Source organism: Lepidochelys olivacea (genome assembly GCF_965140295.1).
Source record: "Lepidochelys olivacea isolate rLepOli2 genome assembly, chromosome: 3".
NCBI classification, from domain to species: domain Eukaryota; kingdom Metazoa; phylum Chordata; order Testudines; family Cheloniidae; genus Lepidochelys; species Lepidochelys olivacea.
Window position 1 is genome coordinate 41,240,880 of NC_140413.1, and position 24,267 is coordinate 41,265,146.

The following is a 24,267-nucleotide window of genomic DNA, read 5'->3' on the forward strand; positions in this document are numbered from 1 at the left end:
AGATACAGCACATGCTGAACAGTACAAGGCAGAATAATCCTGGAGCTCACATTATGAAGAAATTATACAAAGAAATAGCTTAAACAACCACACAAATAAGGGCTGGATTCAATATTCATTGAAGTAAATGGGAGTCATAGAGTTGAAGGTCAGAAGGGACCACTGGATCATCTCGTATGACCTTCTTTGTATCACAGACCACAAACACCACCCAGCACCCACACGCTAAGAAAACTGAAATGAGACCAAAGTATTACAACCCACAGGAGATTAGACTTTTATGTGCCACAGGCAGAGAATAGGAGGGACAGAGGTACACCAGTGCTCAAGGTCCCTGCATTGGCAGGGAAATGACTAAGTGAGATATACTCAGATAATCCCAGGAAGTGACACACTCCCCAAACTACAGAGGAAGGTAAAAAACTTCTAAGTTCACTGCCAGTCTGACCTCACATAAGGTGATGAGCATGTGAGCTAGAACCAGCCAGCCAAGCACCTGAGAGAGAGATTGCTTGAGGCTGCCTCAGATCTCTGGCTCTCCCCCAACAATGTTCCATCTCCTGCCATGGCCATTCCTGATGGTTCAAGGGAAGGAGGTGTGTGTGTGTTTGTGAAACGCTCCTAGAATACATTGGATCCCTGCTGGTGGCTGGCTGAAACCCTGAAACATGAGCTTTAGGAACATAAGACATAAACCAGAAGTGAGCCCTAGGGCTGTTGAGGAGTTTTTTCATGGGTGGTGGATTGGGTCCTAAGTTCTTATTTTCTGTCGTGAAAGTCATGGAAGGGGCACATTATGTCATACACTTTGTGAAGTTCACCTTGTTGGAATTTCCCTTGAATCAGCCCATTGGCAAGGCAAGCAGGTGTGGATTGCTTCCTGGACCATAACCATCAACAAAGAGGAAGGGGCTCCTCCTCCTAAACATGTTGATGATCTAAGATAATGAGGAGTCTTGGGAAACCTACTGAGAACCAGTGCCTCCACATTGCTCACCACCACTCCCCATTATTCTCCATGGAGGCCTGGCTGCTTCAGGAGCCTTACTCTCTACTGGTGGTTTCTCCCAACACCCTTTTCTGAGATCAGCATTATCAAGGGGGAGATGGGGGGGGAAGGAGAAGAGAGAGGTGCAGAATGACAAGCCTTCTCCTGACCTGGGGTGCCAACACCCCGGTTCCACAGTAGGGACATTCTTACAGCTATTCCTGACAGGTTATGCTAGGTTTGCCCCTCCTGCTCACACTCCTTCAGAGGAGAATATGGTTCAGAATACTTGTATCTTAGGCGTGAAGTGGGAGTGTGAACATGGCCCTCCTCCCTGTGTCTGAAGGACTGCCGGGCGGGGGGTAGTTCATGCTACACCTTTTTACAAAGGTGCATAAGGGCCACTGTTGAGCACATTACTCCTCATGACCTGGCGGCATTATGCTCACTCTTGGTTTATACGGGCAAAATGTCTCCAGCCACTGGTGTACCTCCCTAATTCACTAATCCAGCCTGAGCTATTATGGTTTTAAAGGGTCTCTTGGCCTAGATGCTGGTACACATTCCCTGCATGGTGTGTGGACTCATTCTGCATGAGCTCCTTACACAGCAGCAGAGGATAGGGCAGAGGATCTGTGCAGGGAGCCTGCAGAAACCGCTTCTGCCACGGGGGTGAGGCAGCCTCTACTGTGTGCTTCACTGCCTGAGGGGAGGATACTGCTGCTTTTTCCCCCCTTGGTATTTGAACAGGGTAGTGGCCCAGGATTTGATCTCCAGTTCTTAGAGTTACATGTTGGTGGTTTTTGTCTTCTACAAAATATGGGGTATAGATAATGATACAAATAAGAACAAACAGAAACTGAGAGAGGGGAAACCAATAATACACAAACCACAAAAGGGTAGAGAAAGGAAGGAAAGAGCCTGGATAGTCTTAGGAAATTTGGTATTTGATTTCTGTAGATTTTGTTCTTATAACTTAACTCTATTTGCAGAATCCCTGGGCCACCTCCTCAGCTGGGGTAAATCAGCAGAGTTCCCCTGACTTCAGTTAATTCCCACTGAAGATCTGGCCTCATATGCTCACAGGGAAGAGAAAGCAAACAGAAGGCTCATTCATTTGCAGTTTTTAAGATGTTTGTTTTGAGATCGGGAAATGGTTCACATGATCGAATCTGTATCTGTGTAATGCTGCTAATAGGACTTCCAAGCCCTCATCTGCCTGCTGTGTATCAGTGACAATAATAAAGCCTTGACGCTGGGCTAATCCTAAATAGTTTTCTCTTACCATACAGGACTCATGAGCAAAAGTCTGATATAAGTGAAGAGAAGAGGATCCGGTTTGCTGCCAATTTGGCTGATGTGGAAGAAGAGCTTCGTTCAGCCAGGCTCCTTGCAAGAGAACAGCTGGATAGAGTTACCATACAAAGGATGGTACTGTACCAGAACAATTTAATTTCTTTTCCAAGCAGAACTGTAAACTCAACTGCAGTTTAGAACTGTGCTTCACAGAGCCAAACAGCGGGTTGCATCTGTTAATATTTGAAGATAGCTTTCAGACTAAATCTCTGACTCTGGTGCTAGATGATGCCCCTTCTCTCTGCTTTTTATTTCTATCCTGTGCAATAGGTAGAAGAACAAATGGCCTTGGAAAGATACACCATTGAAGAAAGTATAAGTCGAGCTCCTGAAATTTTGGTACGACTGAGGTCTCATACTGTTTGGGAAAAAATGTCTGTGAGGCTTTACTTCACAGTACAAGGATTTCCTACCCCTGTTGTACAATGGTAAGAGTTTGGCCTTTCCAGTCCTCTAAAACTGGTGTTAAGCTTGTTTTCCATTTGGTAGCTCTGACAGAACTATTCAGTGTCATGTACATAATGGTCATATTAAAAACCCTTCATAATTCTCATAGATATGTGGATAGTAGTTGTGGATACTGCAGTTAAAGGACAAACTTTTTGTAGTGTATCAAGTAAATATATATTTCAGAATGCTAACTGCAAAAAATGGTCATTAATTTAATTGATAATAACCTAGCAAGTGGTAAAATACACTGAGTTTTGCTAAATGTTTTATAACAAGACAATAATATCTAGTATCAGGGGGTAGCTGTGTTAGTCTATATCCACAAAAACAACAAGGAGTCTGGTGGCACCTTAAAGACTAACAGATTTATTTGAGCGTAAGCTTTCGTGGGTAAAAACCACACTTCTTCAGATGCATAGAGTGAAAATTACAGATGCAGACATAAATATACTGACACATGAAGAGAAGGGAGTTACCTCACAAGTGGAGAACCAGTGCTGACAGGGCCAATTCAATCAGAGTGGATGTAGTCCACTCCCAATAACAGATGAGGAGGTGTCAATTCCAGGAGAGGCAAAACTGCTTTTGTAATGAGCCAGCCACTTCCAGTCCCTATTCAAGCCCAAATTAATGGTGTAAATTTGCAAATGAATATATGAAAATATCTAGTCGTTAAACATTGGACATTGAGAGAGAATGCCTATGCTTGATGAGATGGGAGTGCATTCTTCTGTCAGTTACATGGTGCAACCTCACTAATGGGATTAAAACGATACAACTGGCAGGAGAATTTGGCCTTTGAAATTTATCATCAAAAGTGTTGTAGCTGGGGTAAGTTATCAGGGGTCTTGTCAAGAATCAGAAACCACAATAAGAGGCAAATTTCCACAAAAATCTGAGAATCGTGTTATTCTTAGGCTACAATTCAAAACAGATTTTTAGACCTTTTTGTCAACAGAAGAAAGTTGGGATCTCTTTCTCTGTCTCTAGAAATCCTTATTGAAAGGAAGAGTCAGGTTAACTGGTGGATTTAAAATGATAAAGACGATATCCTAGATGACATAGCCATTTTCAGCACTTGAAAGAAACTCAGGCACATATTTTAAAAATTGGAAATGTAGCTGATAAAATATTTATTCCCCTATGTCTAACATCCCCTACCACTGACTGAGCTAGAAATATGGAGTCTGATTCTTAGCTCCCCTTAAGTTTCTTTTGCACCACTCCAACAGTGCAAAGGGTACTCAAAGTAATTTCAGTCTGCAGCTGAGGATTCCCCTAGAACAGATGAATCATGAGCAGGTCTAGGCTTGGAATAGCCAGACATATGTCAACCCCTCCTGGCACTCCTTCACCAGCATCGTGTGTGTGTGTGTGCCATGGTGGGCTGAAAGCATGCCAGAGTGGGAAGGGCAAAATTAGAGCATCATGCTCTCAGGTGATCCTGGCCAGTACAGCAGCCCTTAGGGGACCATTATCTAGCAGTGCAAGTTGTTCTAACTCATGCAAGGGATCAGTTTGACTGCGCGGACTGAGGAGGGGCACATAAATGGCATGAAGCCACCTCTGTCCTCTTTGCTAGGTACCCAAAATTGCTACTCTGTGGATCTGAGAGCAGAGTGTACTAATTGGGCCCAATTCTGACCTCATTCACAGTAGTGTAAATCAGAAGTCACTCTGATGAAGATATCAGACTGTTGTGAGAACAAAATTAGGACCATAGTTTTTCTGCACTCAGCCCACCCTGTAACCCTCGCCCGCCCCATCACCTCCCTTCCATACTGTGCAAGGCATTTTTTTTTATTTGCATGTGGCAGTAATGACCACGCACACCCTGTCTGGGGCTTTCACTACTTCTGAGTTATGTGGCCAACCTTCGCTCACGTGAATAAAAAATAACATTATGGTACCTAACCTCATATATTATCTATGTGTACAGCATACACAGAGAGATAGCTGTAAGATTTCTAGACTGGGCTAGACTGAACTGTAAGGTTCAGGCCTGAGAAAGGGGTGGCAAATTCTGTCCTAGGGGAAGCCCGGGGGAGAATTGTCTCAGTCACAATTCTGTCCCTGCTGCTCACCCTTTTTACATGAAGTGACTTATAGAGCTAATGAGGATGCAGCTTACTTCTGTTTATGCCAGTTAGCTCTGACGGCTAGTGGGCTGGGGAGTTCAACACACTTTCTCTCATCTCTATCCCCTCCCCACTCACCTGCTCAGGGTGGGTGTGTAGCTTCACATGCCACCCCTGCCCAAACGATAACTACTTCCTTTCATTCCATTGCATGACCATGTATGGGCAGGTCATGGTCAGGCTCTCTGTATCTGTTTATGTATACAGAGAGAGCTCAGTTATTAATACATGACATCCTGTTGGAATAATCTATAACTTTTACTGTGGTTTATTTATTTTTTTCTTGATTGTTAGGTATAAAAATGAGGAATTGATTTCGCCTGCAAGTGAACCGGGAAAGTACAGCATTGAAAGCAAATATGGAGTGCATATGCTGGAGATACACAGGTATATTATTCTGATGAATAACAGAATGTTATTTAGATTATGACTTTTAACTGAAATAATTTCCTGCAAATACATCTGAAAATTTCTATAATGTATTACAAAAGAGTCACAAAATACAGCACACTTAACTTCTGCTTAGCTGTTACTTTGGTTTAGGTGGCAAGATACTTCCCAAGTAGTCTGGATATGGGGTCAGTGTAATGAAAAGCTAGGGATTTCTATCACAGCACCCAAACTGTCAGCAAGAAAAAAACAAATCTAGAGGTAAGTGAACAGAAAAAAAAAGGATCAATTTAAAAAAACCCCTCATTATAATATTTTAATCTCATCATTCTGGCAGCTAGAGTGGCACAGTTTGTTTTTCTTTAATAGTCTATTCCACCATGGCAGCAACTCTTTGTTCAGAGCTTGAAGCTTAGAAAAGTTTAGCTAGTCGTGGCTAGAAAATTCAACGGACGGTATTTGGCTCTGTTAGCAGGTTGTCATGTTTTACTTACCTTATATATTTGTTTTCCTGTGGTTGGGAATGGGAGAGTCCAATGGTTTCTTTAAAAGGTTTTAAGTTCTGAAAATCTATATTTATCTATTTTAAACCATTATGTCTTGAAGACAATTTAAAAGTCATGGCATGAAAGAAAAACAAATGTCGTAACAGGTGTCAGCACTCAAAACCAACCTTCACTAAACCTCAGCTAGGACACAGAGTTGCAATACTGTATTTCACATATAATATATGACTTGGTACAAGTTTAAAAAAAAACAAAAGCAACAACAGTGTGGATGGAACAATGGTGTCAAGACAGAAAAATAAGGGTCTAAATATTTTCATCTGTCCTTACTAATTTACCAAAAATCTGACCGCAGGCTACATTCAAACAGTTCAAATATTTGTGTGTGATATTTGGCTGGCCACATATTCACTCACCCATCCTGTCTCCAGCTGTCAGCCATAGCCCTGAGCTAGGCCAGCCAGAAGTAGAGGAACAGTAGTGCACCATTCCTTCTGCTTGAAGCAGGAAGCCCTGTCCCCAAATCTTTGGCTTCTGTGGAAAGGGATAGCTAATCCCTAACCTCCTTCCTTTGGCTCCAGTGGATAGTGGAGAAATTTATTCCTGTCTAGGAGACTTCCACAATAGTCACTGGGCTCTGCCCCACTTATCTTTATTCTTTACTCCCCTTCCTGGATGAGGGAGGAAACTATTAGCCTCTTCCCACATCTTCAGAATTCAGTTTGCTGGCCACTTCCCGCACCCTTTAAGGGCTCAGATCATGGCTGACTCATACCATCTGTCCTGGCCCTTTGGGTGTCAGGAAAGGCTGGTGAGAGACAGCCTGTTCAGAAGTGAGAATGGAAAAACTCTTCCATTGCTATTTGGGAGGGTGAGAGTGGTTGCTAGTGGGTGATGTTTGGGTGACTGAGTCCCAGTGGGTGGCACCTCGGGTGAGTGTGATGGTACCTGGGTGCCTTTGTTGGTGCCAGCAGGTGGCTGTGTGCATGAATGTGGGTATGGTTGCCTGTGAGTAGCATGGGGGCGAGTGGAGTAGTTTTGTGAGTGTCTTTTGTTGTGCCGGTGGATGGATGTCCAGGGGAATATGGGTGGACGTGTTGATGCCTGGCTGGGAGGGTGCTTGTTGCTGATCCCCTCCCCAAATATTTCCCCCCTCTCCTCCCTACCAGGCACCCACACTTGCCTAGATAGCCACCCACTCCCCCATAGGCATCCATACCTACTCACACTCACCCAGACACCCCAACAGAGTCATTGACTGGCACCCACAAACGCTCCCACACCCTCTGGCATTCCCCCTTGCCTAGCCACCACCCACTGGAACCTATGCCCATCCATACTCACCCAGACACACCCACACTTATCCAAACAGCTAACCCCTGGCACCCATACACTCACTTCATCTTTCCTATTCTCTGCCAATACATTCTTTTCCAAGTGAAGCTTCCCAACTTCTTCCTGAATTATTCACCTTTTCCTTGTTTAACAGTTGTTTGCCAAAACGATCCTGTCTAATTGGGGCAGCTTCATGACTGATTCTAACTCCGAGGCATACATTGTCTTGAACTAATATTTTTAAACTCCACTAAGCCACTTTATTACCGCTTTCTTTCATGTGAAACTGGTTTGTGGACTGTATGAAAATGATAGAAATATGACATGCACAAGGCCCTTCTTGAATAGTGAGATGATTGTCATAAAATTGTGGCTGAGGTACGGACAAGCCATGGAAAATTGTGGAAAAGTAATAATGGACCTTGTTATATGTGGTAATAAAAGTCCATTATTACTTTTCTGTTATTTTCTGCTGTTGGCCACCCGAGGCTGAGAGTGGGGGCTCCCGCTGTCAAAATTCAGTGGAAGTCTAATATTGCAGAATACGCAGTTTCTGCAATATTGTAAGTTAAGTAGGGCCTTAGACATGCAAGAAATAAAAGCCCACTTTGATATTACTAGCTATACCTTTTTAATACAAAAAAAATCCTGCCTATTTCTTGTATTTGGAAGGAGAAAAAAAGATGTGGTGTAGTCCTTAAAATGGATGATCCAACTATCTGAAATGTGCTTATATTATTTTTTGGATATAGAACAGCTAAGATCATTTACCTAGCCACTTCTGTACTCTTCTCAGCTGTCCATACCAAAGTGCTGAGCTACATGTCATCTGAGCTGTGGACAGTTTTAAAATGGCTTTGGAATTTCTTGGCTGTCTTCTTAGCACTTCTCCGAAGCTTATGTAGTGAACTTTTACTTATGATGCAAGTGTGATATTTATTCCTATGAATATACTGGGTGTTTCTTGTCCCCAAATAGAAAAATTCTTGAGATGCCAAAAACAGAGCATCACCTCATTTTAAAATTGTAACTGGAAACTTTCATCTGCCCATTTATGTCAGAGGACTCACAACCTGTACAGTAACCCAGATCACCTTCATAGCTCCGTCTCAGATTTTTAAGACATCCTTTGGTCAATTTACCATATCTTCTGGATTCACATGACACAACCCTTTTCATATACTGTTGATTTCTGGCTGCTTGGAGGGGTCTTATGCTAGCCTTTCACCATTGGGGACCTGAGTTCAAGTTCTGTCTTGAGTAGTAACGACAAATGGTGTTGATGTTTGCATTGTAATTCTGACTTGTGCACTTCCCCAAATCCCATTTCACAATTCTCAGAAACATAGGAATTGCCATACTGCATCAGGCTACTGGTTCCTCTAGTCCAGTATCCTGTCTCTGACAGCGAGCAATAGCAGATGTTTTAGAAGAAGGTGCAATAAACTGGGAAGAGAGGTAGATACGCTGGAGGGTAGGGATAGGGTACAGAGGGACCTAGACAAATTAGAGGATTGGGCCAAAAGAAATCTGATGAGGTTCAACAAGGACAAGTGCAGAGTCCTGCACTTAGGACGGAAGAACCCCATGCACCGCTACAGACTAGGGACCGAATGGTTCGGCAGCAGTTCTGCAGAAAAGGACCTAGGGGTTACAGTGGACGAGAAGCTGGATATAAATCAACAGTGTGCCCTTGTTGTCAAGAAGGCCAATGGCATTTTGGGATGTATATGTAGGGGCATTGCTAGCAGATCGAGGGATGTGCTCGTTCCCCTCTATTCGACATTGGTCAGGCCTCATCTGGAGTACTGTGTCCAGTTTTGGGCCTCACACTACAAGAAGGATGTGGAAAAATTGCAAAATGTCCAGGGGAGGGCAACAAAACTGATTAGGGGTCTGGAACACATGAGTTATGAGGAGAGGCTGAGGGAGCTGGGATTGTTTAGCCTGCAGAAGAGAAGAATGAGGGGGGATTTGATAGCTGCTTTCAACTACCTGAAAGGGGGTTCCAAAGAGGATGGCTCTAGACTGTTCTCAATGGTAGCAGATGACAGAACAAGGAGTAATGGTCTCAAGTTGCAGTGGGGGAGGTTTAGGTTGGATATTAGGAAAAACTTTTTCACTAGGAGGGTGGTGAAACACTGGAATGCGTTACCTAGGGAGGTGGTAGAATCTCCTTCCTTAGATATTTTTAAGGTCAGGCTTGACAAAGCCCTGGCTGGGATGATTTAGTTGGGGATTGGTCCTGCTTTGAGCAGGGGGTTGGACTAGATGACCTCCTGAGGTCCCTTCCATCCCTGATATTCTATGATTCTATGAAATGGTTTAGGGGACCATTGGAATAGCCTACCTTTAAGGGAAATTTCTTCTTTACCCAAACCAATTAGAAACTGCAGTATGCCTTGGAGCATACAGGTTTATATCCCTTCTATTTCTGTAACTGATCTAATGTAAGTGTGGATGTTCTCAATTACCAGTATAAATGTCCTATTCTTGTGTTCATCTGATTAAGCTTCAGTGATATCACATAGCAATGTGTTCCCATGGTCATTATAAAGTATTTTCTTTTCACTCTTTAAACTTCTGCTTTTTTCTTTCATTGAATGTCCCCTTGTTCTTGCAATAGAAGAAATAGGATCATTTCCCTATACTAGTCACTAATTTTATGTCTTTATTCCCCCCTAGATGGGCTTCCTTAGTTAAGACAGAAGGCCAATCTTTTCAATATTTCTTCATATGGAAGCCTTTCCTGGCCTCTGATGATTCTTTTCTCCTGGCTCTAAACAGGCTCTATTTCTGTTCTATTCATTTGAGCTAGGATGAACACAGTATTCCAGATGCAGGTGTACCACTGATTTATATAATGGCAGACTATATTTTCTGTATTATTTCTATCCCATTCCTTATACATTCTTTTTTACTGCTGTTGCACCTTTACTTCTACTGATCAGTGGTTTTTGTTATTGTCCACAGTAACATTTAGTCTCTCCTCTAACTGTTTACAGTTAATTTAGACACCGCAATGTTTGTGACTAGGTCAAAAGATTTCTTCCAGCATGGATGCTTTTGTCAAGACTACAAAAAGAAAAGGAATACTAGTGGCACCTAAGAGACTAACCAATTTATTTGAGCATAAGCTTTCGTGAGGTACAGCTCACTTCATCGGATGCATTCAGTGGAAAATACAGTGAGGAGATTTATATACACACAGAACATGAAAAAATGGGTGTTATCATACACACTGTAAGGAGAGCGATCACTTAAGATGAGCTATTACCAGCAGGAGAGTGGGGGTGTGGGGGGAGAAAAACTTTTGTAGTGATAATCAAGGTGGGCCATTTCCAGCAGTTAACAGGAACGTCCGAGGAGCAGTGGGGGGTGGGGGAAATAAACATGGGGAAATAGTTTTACTTTGTGTAATGACACATCCACTCCCAGTCTCTATTCAAGTCTAAGTTAATTGTATCCAGTTTGCAAATTAATTCCAATTCAGCAGTCTCTCGTTGGAGTCTGTTTTTGAAGTCTTTTTGTTCTAATATTGCGACCTGTAGGTCTGAAATCGAGTGACCAGAGAGATTGAAGTGTTCTCCGACTGGTTTATGAATGTTATAATTCTTGACATCTGATTTGTCTCCATTTATTCTTTTACGTAGAGACTGTCCAGTTTGACCAATGTACATGGCAGAGGGGCATTGCTGGCACATGATGACATATATCACATTGGTAGATGTGCAGGTGAACGAGCCTCTGATAGTGTGGCTGATGTGATTAGGCCCTATGATGGTGTCCCCTGAATAGATATGTGGACACAGTTGGCAACGGGCTTTGTTGCAAGGATAGGTTCCTGGGTTAGTGGTTCTGTTGTGTGGTGTATGGTTGCAGGTGAGTATTTGCTTCAGGTTGGGGGGCTGTCAGTAGGCAACGACTGGCCTGTCTCCCAAGATTTGTGAGAGTGATGGGTTGTCCTTCAGGATAGGCTGTAGATCCTTGATGATGCCTTGGAGAGGTTTTAGTTGGGGGCTGAAGGTGGTGGCTAGTGGCGTTCTGTTATTATCTTTGTTGGGCCTGTCCTGTAGTAGGTGACTTCTGGGTACTCTTCTGGCTCTGTCAATTTGTTTCTTCACTTCAGCAGGTGGGTATTGTAGTTGTAAGAATGCTTGATAGAGATCTTGTAGGTGTTTGTCTCTGTCTGAGGGGTTGGAGCAAATGCGGTTGTATTGTAGAGCTTGATTGTAGACGATGGATCGTGTGGTGTGGTCTGGGTGAAAGCTGGAGGCATGTAGGTAGGAATAGCGGTCAGTGGGTTTCCGGTATAGGGTGGTGTTTATGTGACCATTGTTTATTAGCACTGTAGTGTCCAGGAAGTGGATCTCTTGTGTGGACTGGTCCAGGCTGAGGTTGATGTGGGGATGGAAATTGTTGAAATCATGGTGGAATTCCTCAAGGGCTTCTTTTCCATGGGTCCAGATGATGAAGATGTCATCAATGTAGCGCAAGTAGAGTAGGGGCGTTAGGGGACGAGAGCTGAGGAAGCGTTGTTCTAAGTCAGCCATAAAAATGTTGGCATACTGTGGGGCCATGTGGGTACCCATAGCAGTGCCGCTGATTTGAAGGTATACATTGTCCTCAAATGTGAAATAGTTATGGGTGAGGATAAAGTCACAAAGTTCAGCCACCAGGTTTGCCGTGACATTATCGGGGATACTGTTCCTGACGGCTTGTAGTCCATCTTTGTGTCGAATGTTGGTGTAGAGGGCTTCTACATCCATAGTGGCTTCCATTGGTCAAACTGGACAGTCTCTACGTAAAAGAATAAATGGACACAAATCAGATGTCAAGAATTATAACATTCATAAACCAGTCGGAGAACACTTCAGTCTCTCTGGTCACTCGATTTCAGACCTACAGGTCGCAATATTAGAACAAAAAGACTTCAAAAACAGGCTCCAACGAGAGACTGCTGAATTGGAATGGAATTAATTTGCAAACTGGATATAATTAACTTAGGCTTGAATAGAGACTGGGAGTGGATGTGTCATTACACAAAGTAAAACTATTTCCCCATGTTTATTTCCTCCACCCCTCACTGCTCCTCAGACGTTCCTGTTAACTGCTGGAAATGGCCCATCCTAGGAGTTCCCATCCTAGCACATACAAGCTGAGCTGCAAGAGCTAAGAAATATGGAGTGAGGTAAAAGACAAAATGACTGACCAAGGACCATGTGTTGTGGCTACTCCTGCAGTGAAAGAAGGACAGAAGGACTATGAAACTTCATGAGTTCAATTTGGTAGCATTTCTGACAAAAATCTTCCTTCATGAGGGAGGCAGTTAGTGGAGGAGGCTATAGAGGGGACTGCAAACACCATAGGGGCTGTTATGCACTCCAGCCACACCCCTTCTCACACCCTCCCCCAGCACAGCACTGACATGCCTCCTAAACTGGGAGCATGGATAAAGCTGTTCTACTGGCAGAGCAAAACTGAAACATTAAGCACCCCAGCTATGGCCCCTCCGACCCTCAGCCACCCCTACCAGGCCACCTATACTAGGAAGCAGGTGTCAAAATCTTACGCTGGGTCTGCGCTGACTGGAGAACCATCCGTTTCCCCAGCTCCATACTAGAGGAAGAGCTGATTAAAATAAAGCGTGTGTGTGTGTGTGTGTGCGTGTGTGGGGGGGAGTCAGGAAAAATTTTTGGGGAAAAATCTCCATGGTCCACATTTTGAAAGTTAGCAAAACTTTGACCATCTCTACCAGAGGGTATCCCCTGGGGATCATCTACAGCCTTTTATGCCCAGGCAATGGAAAAGGTCCTCAGCATAGGAGAGACTCAGGACAACTGAATTCATACCGAAAGTGGGTGTCTTTAACCAAATGCGTGGTTACTACAGTCTCCATTCTGTTTTTGACATGGGTTGAAATGAATGCCAATTCAGGCAAAAATGTTATTTCACTCTGCACTCCTGTGGCGCAATCTATGCTAGCCAGACGGATGAACATGTGCATTTTAAATGTACGTATCTGCCAGTGTAAAGGTCCCAGTGCAAATATTAACACTCAAGAACATGATAAAGATTCAGGGCAGTTTTACCTTCACACAAACTATCATTATCTTGGGACAGACCTAATTCTGCATTCCCATCTCATGCTATTGAAGATAAACTGTATGCATTTCATCTGACCTTTTCAAAGTTTAGGAAACACATTCTTGACCAGAATATTAGGATAACTGATGAAGAAACCACTCCCCAGCCTCTGTAGACACCAAGAATCCACCATAATTTTTACACAAGATCCCGTATACCTTGGACTATCACTTAGGAAATTTAGTTTTGTTCAGATGTCCAACCAGAATAGATGCATTCAATAAAATTGATAGTTTGCTCACTGATATTGAATCTTAGGGCCTTATTCAAAGGCGAATCATTAGGAGCTGGTATAATCTGCACCTTTTTCTGGCCTCCCTCAAAGTACAAGTTAAACCAACATGATATGTAACTTACACCCACTGACCACGTTACACATTACCTTGATTTTGGCCCACTGAATCTAAAGACATTCAAAGGTCTCTCTGCACTGCATTCAGCTGTGTGATTGCAGCTGCTTTAGCTTTAATCTACTAGCCCGGCTGAAAATAGCAGTGAAGACGTGGCAGTATAGGCTTTGGCACAGGCTAGGGAATGCGTGTATGTATTCAATATCATGGACAGGCATGTACAGTCCATGCTGAAGTCCATGCCACTGTGTCTTCACTGCTATAGTTTTAGCCATGCTAACCAGATTAAAGCTAGCACGGTTATACCTAGCTGAGTTGCAATCACATCTTCACTTGCAGTGTAGACGTATCCTAAACTGGTGTAACGCATATGAGGCAGAACTAGATTAGAGAGACATAGCCGGAAATGGTCAATTGTCAAATTTCAAAGTAGTAGTCTCTAGCAAATGTGTAGACCTTATCTTCAAGTTACAAATTGCACAGAAGCCGGATTGTGTCACAAACCACTCATATTTATATTAATATAAATATGTCTTTTGCATGTTTACATACAACTGAAGAAACCTGTATGTACATATAAGCTCAAATAGCTTCCCTCCTCTGGGGGTATGTCTACACTTTGAACTGGAAGTGTAAATTCTGGCTCAAGGAGACTTACCCACTGTAGCTCTGAGCGATCATACTAAAAATAGAGCGTAGCTTTGGCAGGGCAAGCAGTAGGTGGGGCTAGTCACCTGAGGTACATCCCTACTGTCTTGGACAGGATCGTACTCGGGGTGGCTAGCCCCTTCCACCGCTTGTGTAGCCGTGGCTACACTGTAATTGTTGTGGGCTAGCTCAATCACAGCTCACATGGGTATGTATCCTTGAGCCGAGAGTTGCACCCCCAGCTATAAGTGTAGATTTATTCTAATCTAATGGAAATTTGTCAGCTTGAAATCTAACCAGTTTAAAAAATTGAATGATTCGTAGAGCTAGTGAATAACCAGCTTTTTGGATCAGTGGCTGAACTGCTGAATAGGAAAAAACCAAACCAAACCAAAAAGCAGTTTAGATCTATCTAAAATAAGCCCTGTTCAATTTTTCAGGCATAATGAAAAAGTTGAAAATTTTTGTTTTGGGGTCAAGCAAAACATTTTCTTTGACCCTAAATGTTTATTTGCCAAGGTTGTTTACCTTTATAAAGTGTATTTTAAAATAAAATTGAGTGAAATTCCAAAATAAATCATCTTTACAAACAAGAAGTTGAAATGACTTGTGTCAGAAATCCTAAATGAACCAGTTTGACATTTCTTAATTTTTTTGTGTTTGACTGACACAGTTTGCCAAAATTGACTTGAATTTGAGAGTTGTTTTGGTGGAACCAATGGAAAAAATGATTTTTACAATTTTTTTTGCCCAGCTCTAATTATTAGTAGTAAAAATACTTCACCCACCCAAATTCCCTACCAATACTACTGATTTTAAATCACATTATGCTATTTTTATAAATGTTTTTTCTGTCCTTTTGTTGTGTGAAAGACTTTCACAAACAGGAGAAACTACTATGGGCCAAATTCTTATCACTTATAACAGAATAAGCCAATCAACTGGGGGTTGCACATGTGTAACCGAGAGCAGAATTTGAGACAGTACGTTTATATATTCGTTTGACAAATTAATCGAACATCTCACTGTGCTTTCTTATTTCATGGAAACAATCCTGCATTTCTTGCATTCTGATTTGAGTCAAACAAAGGTTTGAGTGGCAAAGGAAGACAGGATGGGGCCCTACATCAGTTTAAAAAAGACATTTCTACAGTTTCCTGATTACTTGCATGCCATATGGTGGTAACTAAATAAATCATGGTTCTGAATACTGTGTAATTTTGATAACTAGCAATGTTTATTAACTGGTTACCAGTAATCAAATACATCCCACTAATACAGCGGTTCTCAAACTGTGGGTTGGGACCCCAAAGTGGGTTGGGACCCCATTTTCATTGCGTTGCCAGGGCTGGTTTAGACTTGCTGGGACCCGGGGTCAAAGCCCAAACCCCACTGCCTAGGGCCGAAGCTCGAGGGCTTCAGCCCTGGGTGGTGGGGCTCAGGTTACAGGCTTCAGCTTTGCCCCCACGCCTGCTTGGTGCAGCAGGACTCGGGCTTTGCCCCCCCTCCCCCCGACCCAGGACAACGGGGCTCGGTGAGCTCAGGCTTCAGTCCCCCCTCCTGGGGTTGTGTAGTAATTTTTGTTGTCAGAAGGGAGTCTCCGTGCAGTGAAATTTGAGAACCTCTGCACTAATAGGTATGAAAGCAAATGCTGAGTAAAGATGACGAATCCACTATTTTTAAAGTGGTATTTGGTTAAAAGTTATCCTTTTGATATATTATTATTTGATCCTCCCGTTATCAGTACTAAGTCAAGTAAAAATGTTTAAATAATAATGAAAGCAAAGAAATCTAAGATTAAAGCTCTCAGTTCATTCTTTGCTTGTTTCATTATACCAAGGCATTTTGGCGGTGGGTTGTGAAAAGAGTGTGAATCCTATATCCCATGTATGTTTCAATGCTTAGGCATTATTGGGTGGGTTAAGAAGAGAGTGGAAAACTTACTGCAGGTTTTCCTTGCTTTTGACATTTTGCATCACACTGTTAATGTTATTTTATACTGATAATTTTATATTATATTTTTTCCTGTGTTTCTTATAAAGTCTAAGTACAGAAATATCATATTAACAAGCTAAGAATTAATGTCCAAAGTTTCGTGAGACCAGATACCATAGCAAAGGATCAGTTAAACTTTAGATATATTTGTGAACAATTATTGGTTTATATTTTGAGCGTGTATTAAAAAAGCATCTATTGTGAGTTAAAATTTGCTTAATTTGTTTTCCCAGCATACAATATTTCACCGTAACCCTATAGCGCTGTCATGTTTTTAGGGCACTATCCTGGGCTTTTGTGGTAACACAAGCCAGTCTCGGGGTTGTTGTTGTGTCTTTGATAATTAATTGTAAAATATACTCTGTATTATTCCACTTTGTTTTGTAAAATGCATGGCTGAAGATCTGCCTTTAGGGGGTGCTGTGAGCCCTGTACATTTATAGTGATGTAATTCCATTGCTTGACCCATCATCTGGTCATGTTTACTCTCACGAAAAGGCAAATTTTCTGAAAATAAGCGGGATGGGTTGTTCCACTTTGTGGCATGTCACAGTCCAGAGTATATGACAAGGCTCAAAAGCAAGTGTGTGACATGCCTGCTATGTGAGCAACACCCATGCTGTATGCCACAAAATCTGCAATCCTTTTGGGTATTTTGCATCAAACTTTTTTCAGTTTGTTCTGTTCTTTCACACTTGGTGTCCATCATCTTGTAGCCATATTTTTATCTATTTCATCTGTGAGTTTCCAGGATGATGCCAAATTATTCTTCTGAGATGAAAGTGAATGCAGGCATGTGCAGGGTTGCTTCTTAAAAGTCATGGTCTCCAATAAATGGAGAGAGCTTCTCTTAAATTGCACAAAGTCCTCAGATCATGAACCTACTCACGTGTCATGTATATTTACATAAAATTTATTTTTACGCAACCAAAATACAAAGAGCTATTCTCTTTTCCCGTACCACAACTTTACATCAGTGTAACTCCAGGGGAGTTACTCCTGTTTGAACTCGGTGTAAAAAGAATCAGGCCCATTGTCCTTGGATGTGGAAGTTTGCACTGGAATCTTAACACGAACAGATATGCAAACATGTTGCCAGTTCCACACCAAAGAAGGCTCTGAAGAGTGAGTTATTCCACCATTGGACCCTCTGCTGCTGCACTAAGGATCCTTTAAAAAATAAAGTTGGTTGGTCCTTAATCAACTTCTTTTCTTAAATAAAAAAATATCAGGTCAAACCCATTTGTCTATAGCAATATTAGGCCAGATTCCCTGGACTGCTCTGTTACCTATGTGTTGCCTGAGTGGTACAAAGGGAAAAGAAACGGCTTGCAATTTCCTGCAATGTGATATATGCCATCATGTGCCAGAAATGCCCCTCTGCCATGTACATTGGTCAAACCGGACAATCTCTATGCAAAAGAATAAATGGACACAAATCTGACATCAGGAATTATAACATTCAAAAACCAGTCGGACAACACTTCAGTCTCACTTGTCACTCAATAACAGACCTAAAAGTGGCAATTCTTCAACAGAGCTTGGAGTGGTGGTCATGGAACCCCTATCCCTAGGACAATGCATCTCATGCCTTCTGGTTGATGAGGTTTCTTTCTGATACCTTCCCTCAGAGGGCTCTTCCAAATCCTTCTCCACAGTAGTACCTGTGGAGAGAGCCTCAAAACAGTTTCGCCCCTCTATCTGCATTGGGGGTACATAGGTTCTCCTCTTTCTTCTGGAGGTCACCTGCTGCCAATACTCTTCCCCGTTCTGTACTGCACACTCTGATTCTTTGGCATGTTTTGCTTCCAGAACCAAACACTGACTTCTATCCAGAAAATCTTGATTTTCTCTGATGTAATGGAGGGTTGATACCTGGTTCTCTAGTCCTCTAACCTTCTCTTCCAATATACAGACCAGCTTGCACTTTGTACATACGAAGTCGCTTCTGTCCTCTGGGAGAAAGACAAACATGGCACATTCTGTGCAGGTCACAACAGCTGATCGCTCACTATCCATGTCTTCCTTCTAAGAGGCTCCTCAGGTGTTGTATGTACTATTCACAGGAGCCTGAAAGGCAGAAACACTCTGCGAACTCCCCCCAGGCAAACTCCCTCTGTTTGCCTGACCTCGGTTTGCTGCTTATTCGTTCACAACTGACTGCCTTTTTATAAGGCTGCTGGCTTGAAGCAGGTGGTCTGGCTCAAAGCCTTTCCTCCAATCAACCACTCAAGGCCCACCTGGAACAAAGCACTCCCAATTCACACTTTTCAATCAAACACCCACACGGTAAAACAGTCACACTATTAGAACAAACAAACACATGATCAAACAGTCACACTATCTGAACAAACAAGCACGGGGTCAAACAAATGTTCTGCAGAAAAAAACAAGCACACAGTCAAACAGTCACACTGTTCAAACAAACAAGCACAAGGTCAAACAAATGCAGAAAAGGACCTGGGGATTACAGTGAACAAGAAGCTGGATATGAGTCACCAGTGTGCCCTTGTTGCCAAGAAGGTCCATGGCATATTGGGCTGTATTAGTAGGAGCATTGCCAGTAGATCAAGGGAAGTGATTATTCCCCTCTATTCGGCACTGGTGAGGCCACACCTGGAGTATTGCATCCAGTTTTGGTCCCTCCACTACAGAAGGGATGTGGACAAATTGGAGAGAGTCCAGCAGAGGGCAACAAAAATGATTAGGGGACTGGAACACATGACTTACGAGGAGAGGCTGAGGGAACTGGGGTTATTTAGTCTGCAGAAGAGAAGCGTGAGGGGGGATTTGATAGCAGCCTTCAATTACCTGAAGGGGGGTTCCAAAGAGGATGGAGCTCGGCCGTTCTCAGTGGTGGCAGATGACAGAACAAGAAGCAGTGGTCTCAAATTGCAGTAGGGGAGGTGTAGGTTGGATATTAGGAAACACCATTTCACTAGGAAGGTGGTGAAGCACTGGAATGGGTTACCTAGGGAGGTGGTGGAATCTCCATCCTTAAAGGTTTTTAAGGCCCAGCTTGACAAATCCCCAGCTGAGATGATTTAGTTGGTGTTGGTCCTGCTTTGAGCAGGGGGTTGGACTAGATGACCTCCTGAGGTCTCTTCCAACCCTAGTATTCTATGATTCTATGATCTTTACTTATGAATTTTGTTTATATTAACAGTACTTTATTTTCCTCTTTTCCCCACAGAGCTAATTTTGATGATACTGCTACCTATACAGCAGTTGCAACAAATATCCATGGGCAGGTGTCAACCAATGCTGCTGTGGTTGTGAGGAGTAAGTCCTATATAGCAATTAAACCTGGAATAAATATAATAAAAAAATCAGTCCTCATCCTCAAAGGAAACCTGCATAGCACCCTCAAAAGATGAGCCTGGGGACAAACATTCTTAACTCTGCTAGACACTAAAAACCACGGACTTAATAGAGACACTGTTTTTATGGCTTGCTACAACATTTTGTAGCACACACTACTGCCTGCCAACCCTTGATTGTCCACGTTATGCGTGAAACCCTTATGCTCATGTAAGCGGGGGAATAGTCCCGCTATTGTGGGGAACTTTCCTGGCTTCTGCACTACCCCGGTGAAGTGGGCTAGTGAAAGGATCCGAGTCCTCACTCCCACTTCTTTTACCCAGTGGCCTCCCTGCCCTTGAGGACTCCCCTTCCACTCTCCTGTCTGGCAGAGGCCTCGTAACCCCAACAAGGCTGGGCCCAGGATTCCTGGGGGGCTCGACCCCCAACCCTGCTGTGGTCACCTAGGACAGGAGCTAGGGTGTCCCCACTCCGGGGTACTTTCTCTGCACTTGGCACTTCTCTGACCCACTGACCATTATATACAAGTTAAAGGAAATGCAAGTTATTTAATCAACAATTAATTTTAAAAAGAATAAGGAAAAATGGGAAAGGTTAAAGGAAACACATCAACCCGCTCTGTGGCAGGGAATATCACAAACGGTGTCTCTGGAACGTCAGGGCAGTTCACAGTCTGTTCCTTGTAAGTCCCAGGCCTACTTCTCAGGCCCTGGCTGTGCTGCAGGGATGCTGTGGGTTGGACGCTTGCTCTGGTGGTGGCCACACGCTCTCAGGCTCTAAGTGGTAGGACCCTTCTTCCCAGTGTCGCCCCCACCCTGTTGGGGTTACGATCCAAGCGTGGCCTGCAGAGCCTCTTGGCTGAGGCGTCTCCCTGTGCTGGGCCCACTGCCCAGGGTCCCCCTCGCTCTCCCCAGCTGCTCACCGCACCCAGCTCCGGACTGCTCCAGTCCCAGCTCCACCACTCTCTCTCTGCTACTCTGCCTCCAGCTCCCTGGGCTGCTTCTCTGGCCCCTTTGCCTCTGGTTGCTGCAGCTCTGCTCCCAGGACAGGTCTGCTCTGCAGGCTGCTTCTGTGACTCTGCTCCCAGCACTGACCTGCTTCGTGGGCTGCTTTTCTGGTCCCTCTGGATCTGGCACAGCTCTGCTCCCCAGCTTAGCTTGGGCCCCTGCTTTCTCCTTAGCTCGGCCCCACTCCGTCTGACCCAGGCAAATCCAGCTCACACGGAGAACGGGACCTCCTTTGCTTCCTGACCCTCTGATTAGCCCGCCCGCCCTGTCATTCAGGCTGACCTGAGAACATTGGCCTCTCCCCATTGTTCCTGGGGACCATCCGTCTCAGGGTCCTGGTTTCCCATAGACCTTTCCCCTTTTAGTACTGGGAGCTAGCCAACCAAAACACCGCCACTGAATGTTAGTAAGAGGTCAACAGTCCCCTTACACTCAGTAATCTGTTCTACCTTGTATTGAGTTCAGACACTCTGGTTATTTTCTCCAGAACTGAAGAAAAGTGCTGTCTGAATCTTGAAAGCTTGTGCCTTCCACCGACAGAAGTTGGTCTAACAAAAGATATTACCTAACCTACCTTGTCTCTTTCATATGCTGGTACCAGCATGGCTACAATACTGCTACAAATAAGAAATAAATATCACACTCGTTTGGGTTGGATCTTAACTGTCCTTGTTTTACAGGGTTCAGAGGGGATGAAGAGCCATACCCTGCTGGGATATTACCCATCAATTGTAAGTATGTTTTCCTGTTTGTGAGAAAAAGTAGACACGTTATGCAATCTTATCATTGTCAGGAGTCCGAGGAATATTTTTTCAGCTCAGAATAATAAATATTGCCTCTGGCTTTGCTTAAGATGTCACAATGTAAGATGTCCATATGCTTTTAACTTTCCAGCTACAAGTATTGACCAGCAGTATGTATCAGCTTTGGATTCAATCTACTGCTTTTATCTGGACAATAATCCTTTAGTGCCAAGTATCATGTACTAGTGCTCAATAGTCTCCTGATTTCTCTGTGTGCAGTGCCCCTGCCATCAGAAGTTTGCTTCACCCATATTGATGTTCAGTTTTTGGAGAAGTTTGGTGTCACGTTTGGGATGGAAGGTGAAACAGTTACCCTCAAATGTGCTCTGCTGATCACTCCAGATCTGACAAGGCTTCGACCTCGCGCTGAATGGTACAGAGATGGTAAGTGGATTTGCACTGAGATAATGTACATGCCTCTATGTAACTGAGTTTTAATTGTTCAGGTGTGGATTCTCTCCCTCAAGTCTGTATGTAGGCTTAGAATTCACCTTCCTAAGAGAAAAAAGATTGATTGTAACACAGTTCCCAATATATCTCCTTTTACCTCCTGTCATTATCTCAGATGAGAGATATTTTCCTTCATAGTCCAACTCTTCTGGAGTGAGTGTTGTCCAAAATGACCATGTTTGAAGAGTAAGAAGAAGTAGATGCCAAAATAACTTGGTAAGGGACACAGAGTGTTATGGAGAAGCTAACCGGGCAGTTTGAAGGAATCTGAACTTAGTGTCAACTGTCGAGACACAGATTCATCTCCTGAGGATTTGCATAGGTACAGTAGAACCTCAGAGTCACGAACACCTCGAGAATGGAGGTTGTTCGTAACTCTGAAGAAAACATTATGGTTGTTCTTTCAAAGTTTACCACTGAACATTGACTTAATATGGCTCTCAAACTTTACTATGCAGAAGAAAAATGCTGCTTTTAACCATCTTAATTTAAATGAAACAAGCACAGAACCAGTTTCCTGACCTTGTCAGATCTTTATTTAAACTTTCCCTTTATTTTTTTAATAGTTTACATTTAGTACAGTAGTGTACTATACAGCGTTTGCTTTTTTCTTTTTGTCTCTGCTGCCTGATTGCGTACTTCTGGTTCCAAATGAGGTGTGTGGTTGACCAGTCAGTTCGTAACTCTGGTGTTCGTAACTCTGAGGTTCTACTGTGCCTGTAGGTAGTGCCAACCACACATCATTTGACAGAGGCATCTATCATATTAATTGTTTCAGAAGTGTGGAGATTTACAAAGGCCCTAATAAGCCCCCCCCTCACCCAGAATATCATTGGTCTCTTGATGGCCCCCTCCTCCTAACTCCATTCTGTTGCTTTCATCTGCATTAAAATGTGGGGATGTTGGGTGGAGGATTTATCTGCTGTCATAGTTAATCGGACTTCTTCCCGCTAAACTCTTGACATACATGTGGACACAGAAAACAGCCTCTCATCCACCCAAAGAAACGTTATAAGCAAACAAATATACCTGTGAAATAATAATTCCATTTCTCCTACAAGCTAGGAAGGAAGAGACACAGAATGATTTTATTGTTATTTCTATTTTTAAATACTTGGGAGGTGATCACATACTATAGTGATGGAGTCATGTAAGTACATAGAAGAAACCTGGTTATTGGAGAAGGACATTTGTGGAACAACAGCCCCATGTGCTCAGAGAAACATAACCACAAAGGCATTCAAATGTTTTGTATTACTGTACTGTCACTTCAGTAGCCAAGAATTCCCATTGGGCACTCCAGGCTGAAATTCTTTGGGTGGCTGTGTGTTAGAAACCTACAGGAACACTCTTTAATTTATACCTATTAGTGTAATTTTAGGTATTTTTTGGGAGGGAGGAGGAAGGGGAGGATATTTATTTGTAAGTAAATCATTCATAAAACATAAAAGTAACTAATACAAATATGTTCATTGGCTGTTAGGAGGGATCACTAGAGATTTCTCTTGCCAACGTACCTAGATACCCTCAAGCAGGACTCTGAAGAGGACATCTTGGATGTAGTGAGATGTAGTGAGAATATGGATCATTTGTCACGATCACTTGGGGCAGCCTCTCTCTGAAGTGCCCACATTTTGGAGGGAGGATTCCCACACAACTGTTGCTGGAATTGTGCCCCTGCCAGTCTGATGGAAATACTCACAATCACCAAGGTGTATGTGTGAAAGTGACAAACAACAATGGGGCAAACAAGATAGATAGGAAAAATACAAGACTATTTGTTTACATAAAGCAGGAATGGATTTTGGCTGGAAATGCCACTTTTTAATTTCAGATCTATGCTACGTATATATCTATTCTTGTCTGATCCTTTGGGGCAGGGACTGCTTTTTTGTTCTGGGTTTGTCAATGCTTAGCACAAGGGGTCCTGGTCCAAGACTGGAGCTCCTAGGTGCTACCACAATACAAATAATAAACAATAACTACAGTTTTATTCACTGTGAGCCAAACCCTGATGCCTGTATTCTGGGTGCTGAACCTGCTCCCACTGGGAGCTCGTTTCAGCCATCAGTTTTCACATTGTTGTTAGTCAGGCAAAACTCTGACTGGGCCCAATCCAGAAAGGTGCTGAAATATATAGCAGTTGCCACTGAAGCTAAACGGAATTGCAGGTATCCAACAGATGTCCAATTGTACTCAATTTTTAGTTCAATGGGAATTTTCCTTGGATTATGAAAAGTGGAAAAGGACTTCAAGATTTGGGCCTGTAGGTTTAGTCCCTAAGGACACCAACATATTCTCATTAAGATACGTGAAGATTTGTACGGTTGGTGTAACTTCCTCAAGCACTGGGATGAGAATATCCTCACTGAGGTGAAGATTG

At 43.1% G+C, this 24,267-nt stretch overlaps 1 protein-coding gene across 1 annotated transcript in view; it reads left to right on the top strand.

Annotated features, from left to right (window-relative positions):
* MYOM2 (myomesin 2) overlaps window positions 1–24,267 on the top strand; it is a gene marked incomplete at its 5' end in the record, with an annotated part of 101,813 nt that overhangs the window by 5,178 nt on the left and 72,368 nt on the right. Inside the window, 6 exons of the mRNA XM_084624909.1 lie at window positions 2,281–2,419; window positions 2,615–2,772; window positions 5,227–5,319; window positions 19,497–19,585; window positions 21,312–21,362; window positions 21,654–21,818. Coding sequence (XP_084481035.1) covers window positions 2,281–2,419; window positions 2,615–2,772; window positions 5,227–5,319; window positions 19,497–19,585; window positions 21,312–21,362; window positions 21,654–21,818 — 695 coding nt within the window. The remainder of the gene's footprint in view (window positions 1–2,280; window positions 2,420–2,614; window positions 2,773–5,226; window positions 5,320–19,496; window positions 19,586–21,311; window positions 21,363–21,653; window positions 21,819–24,267) is intronic.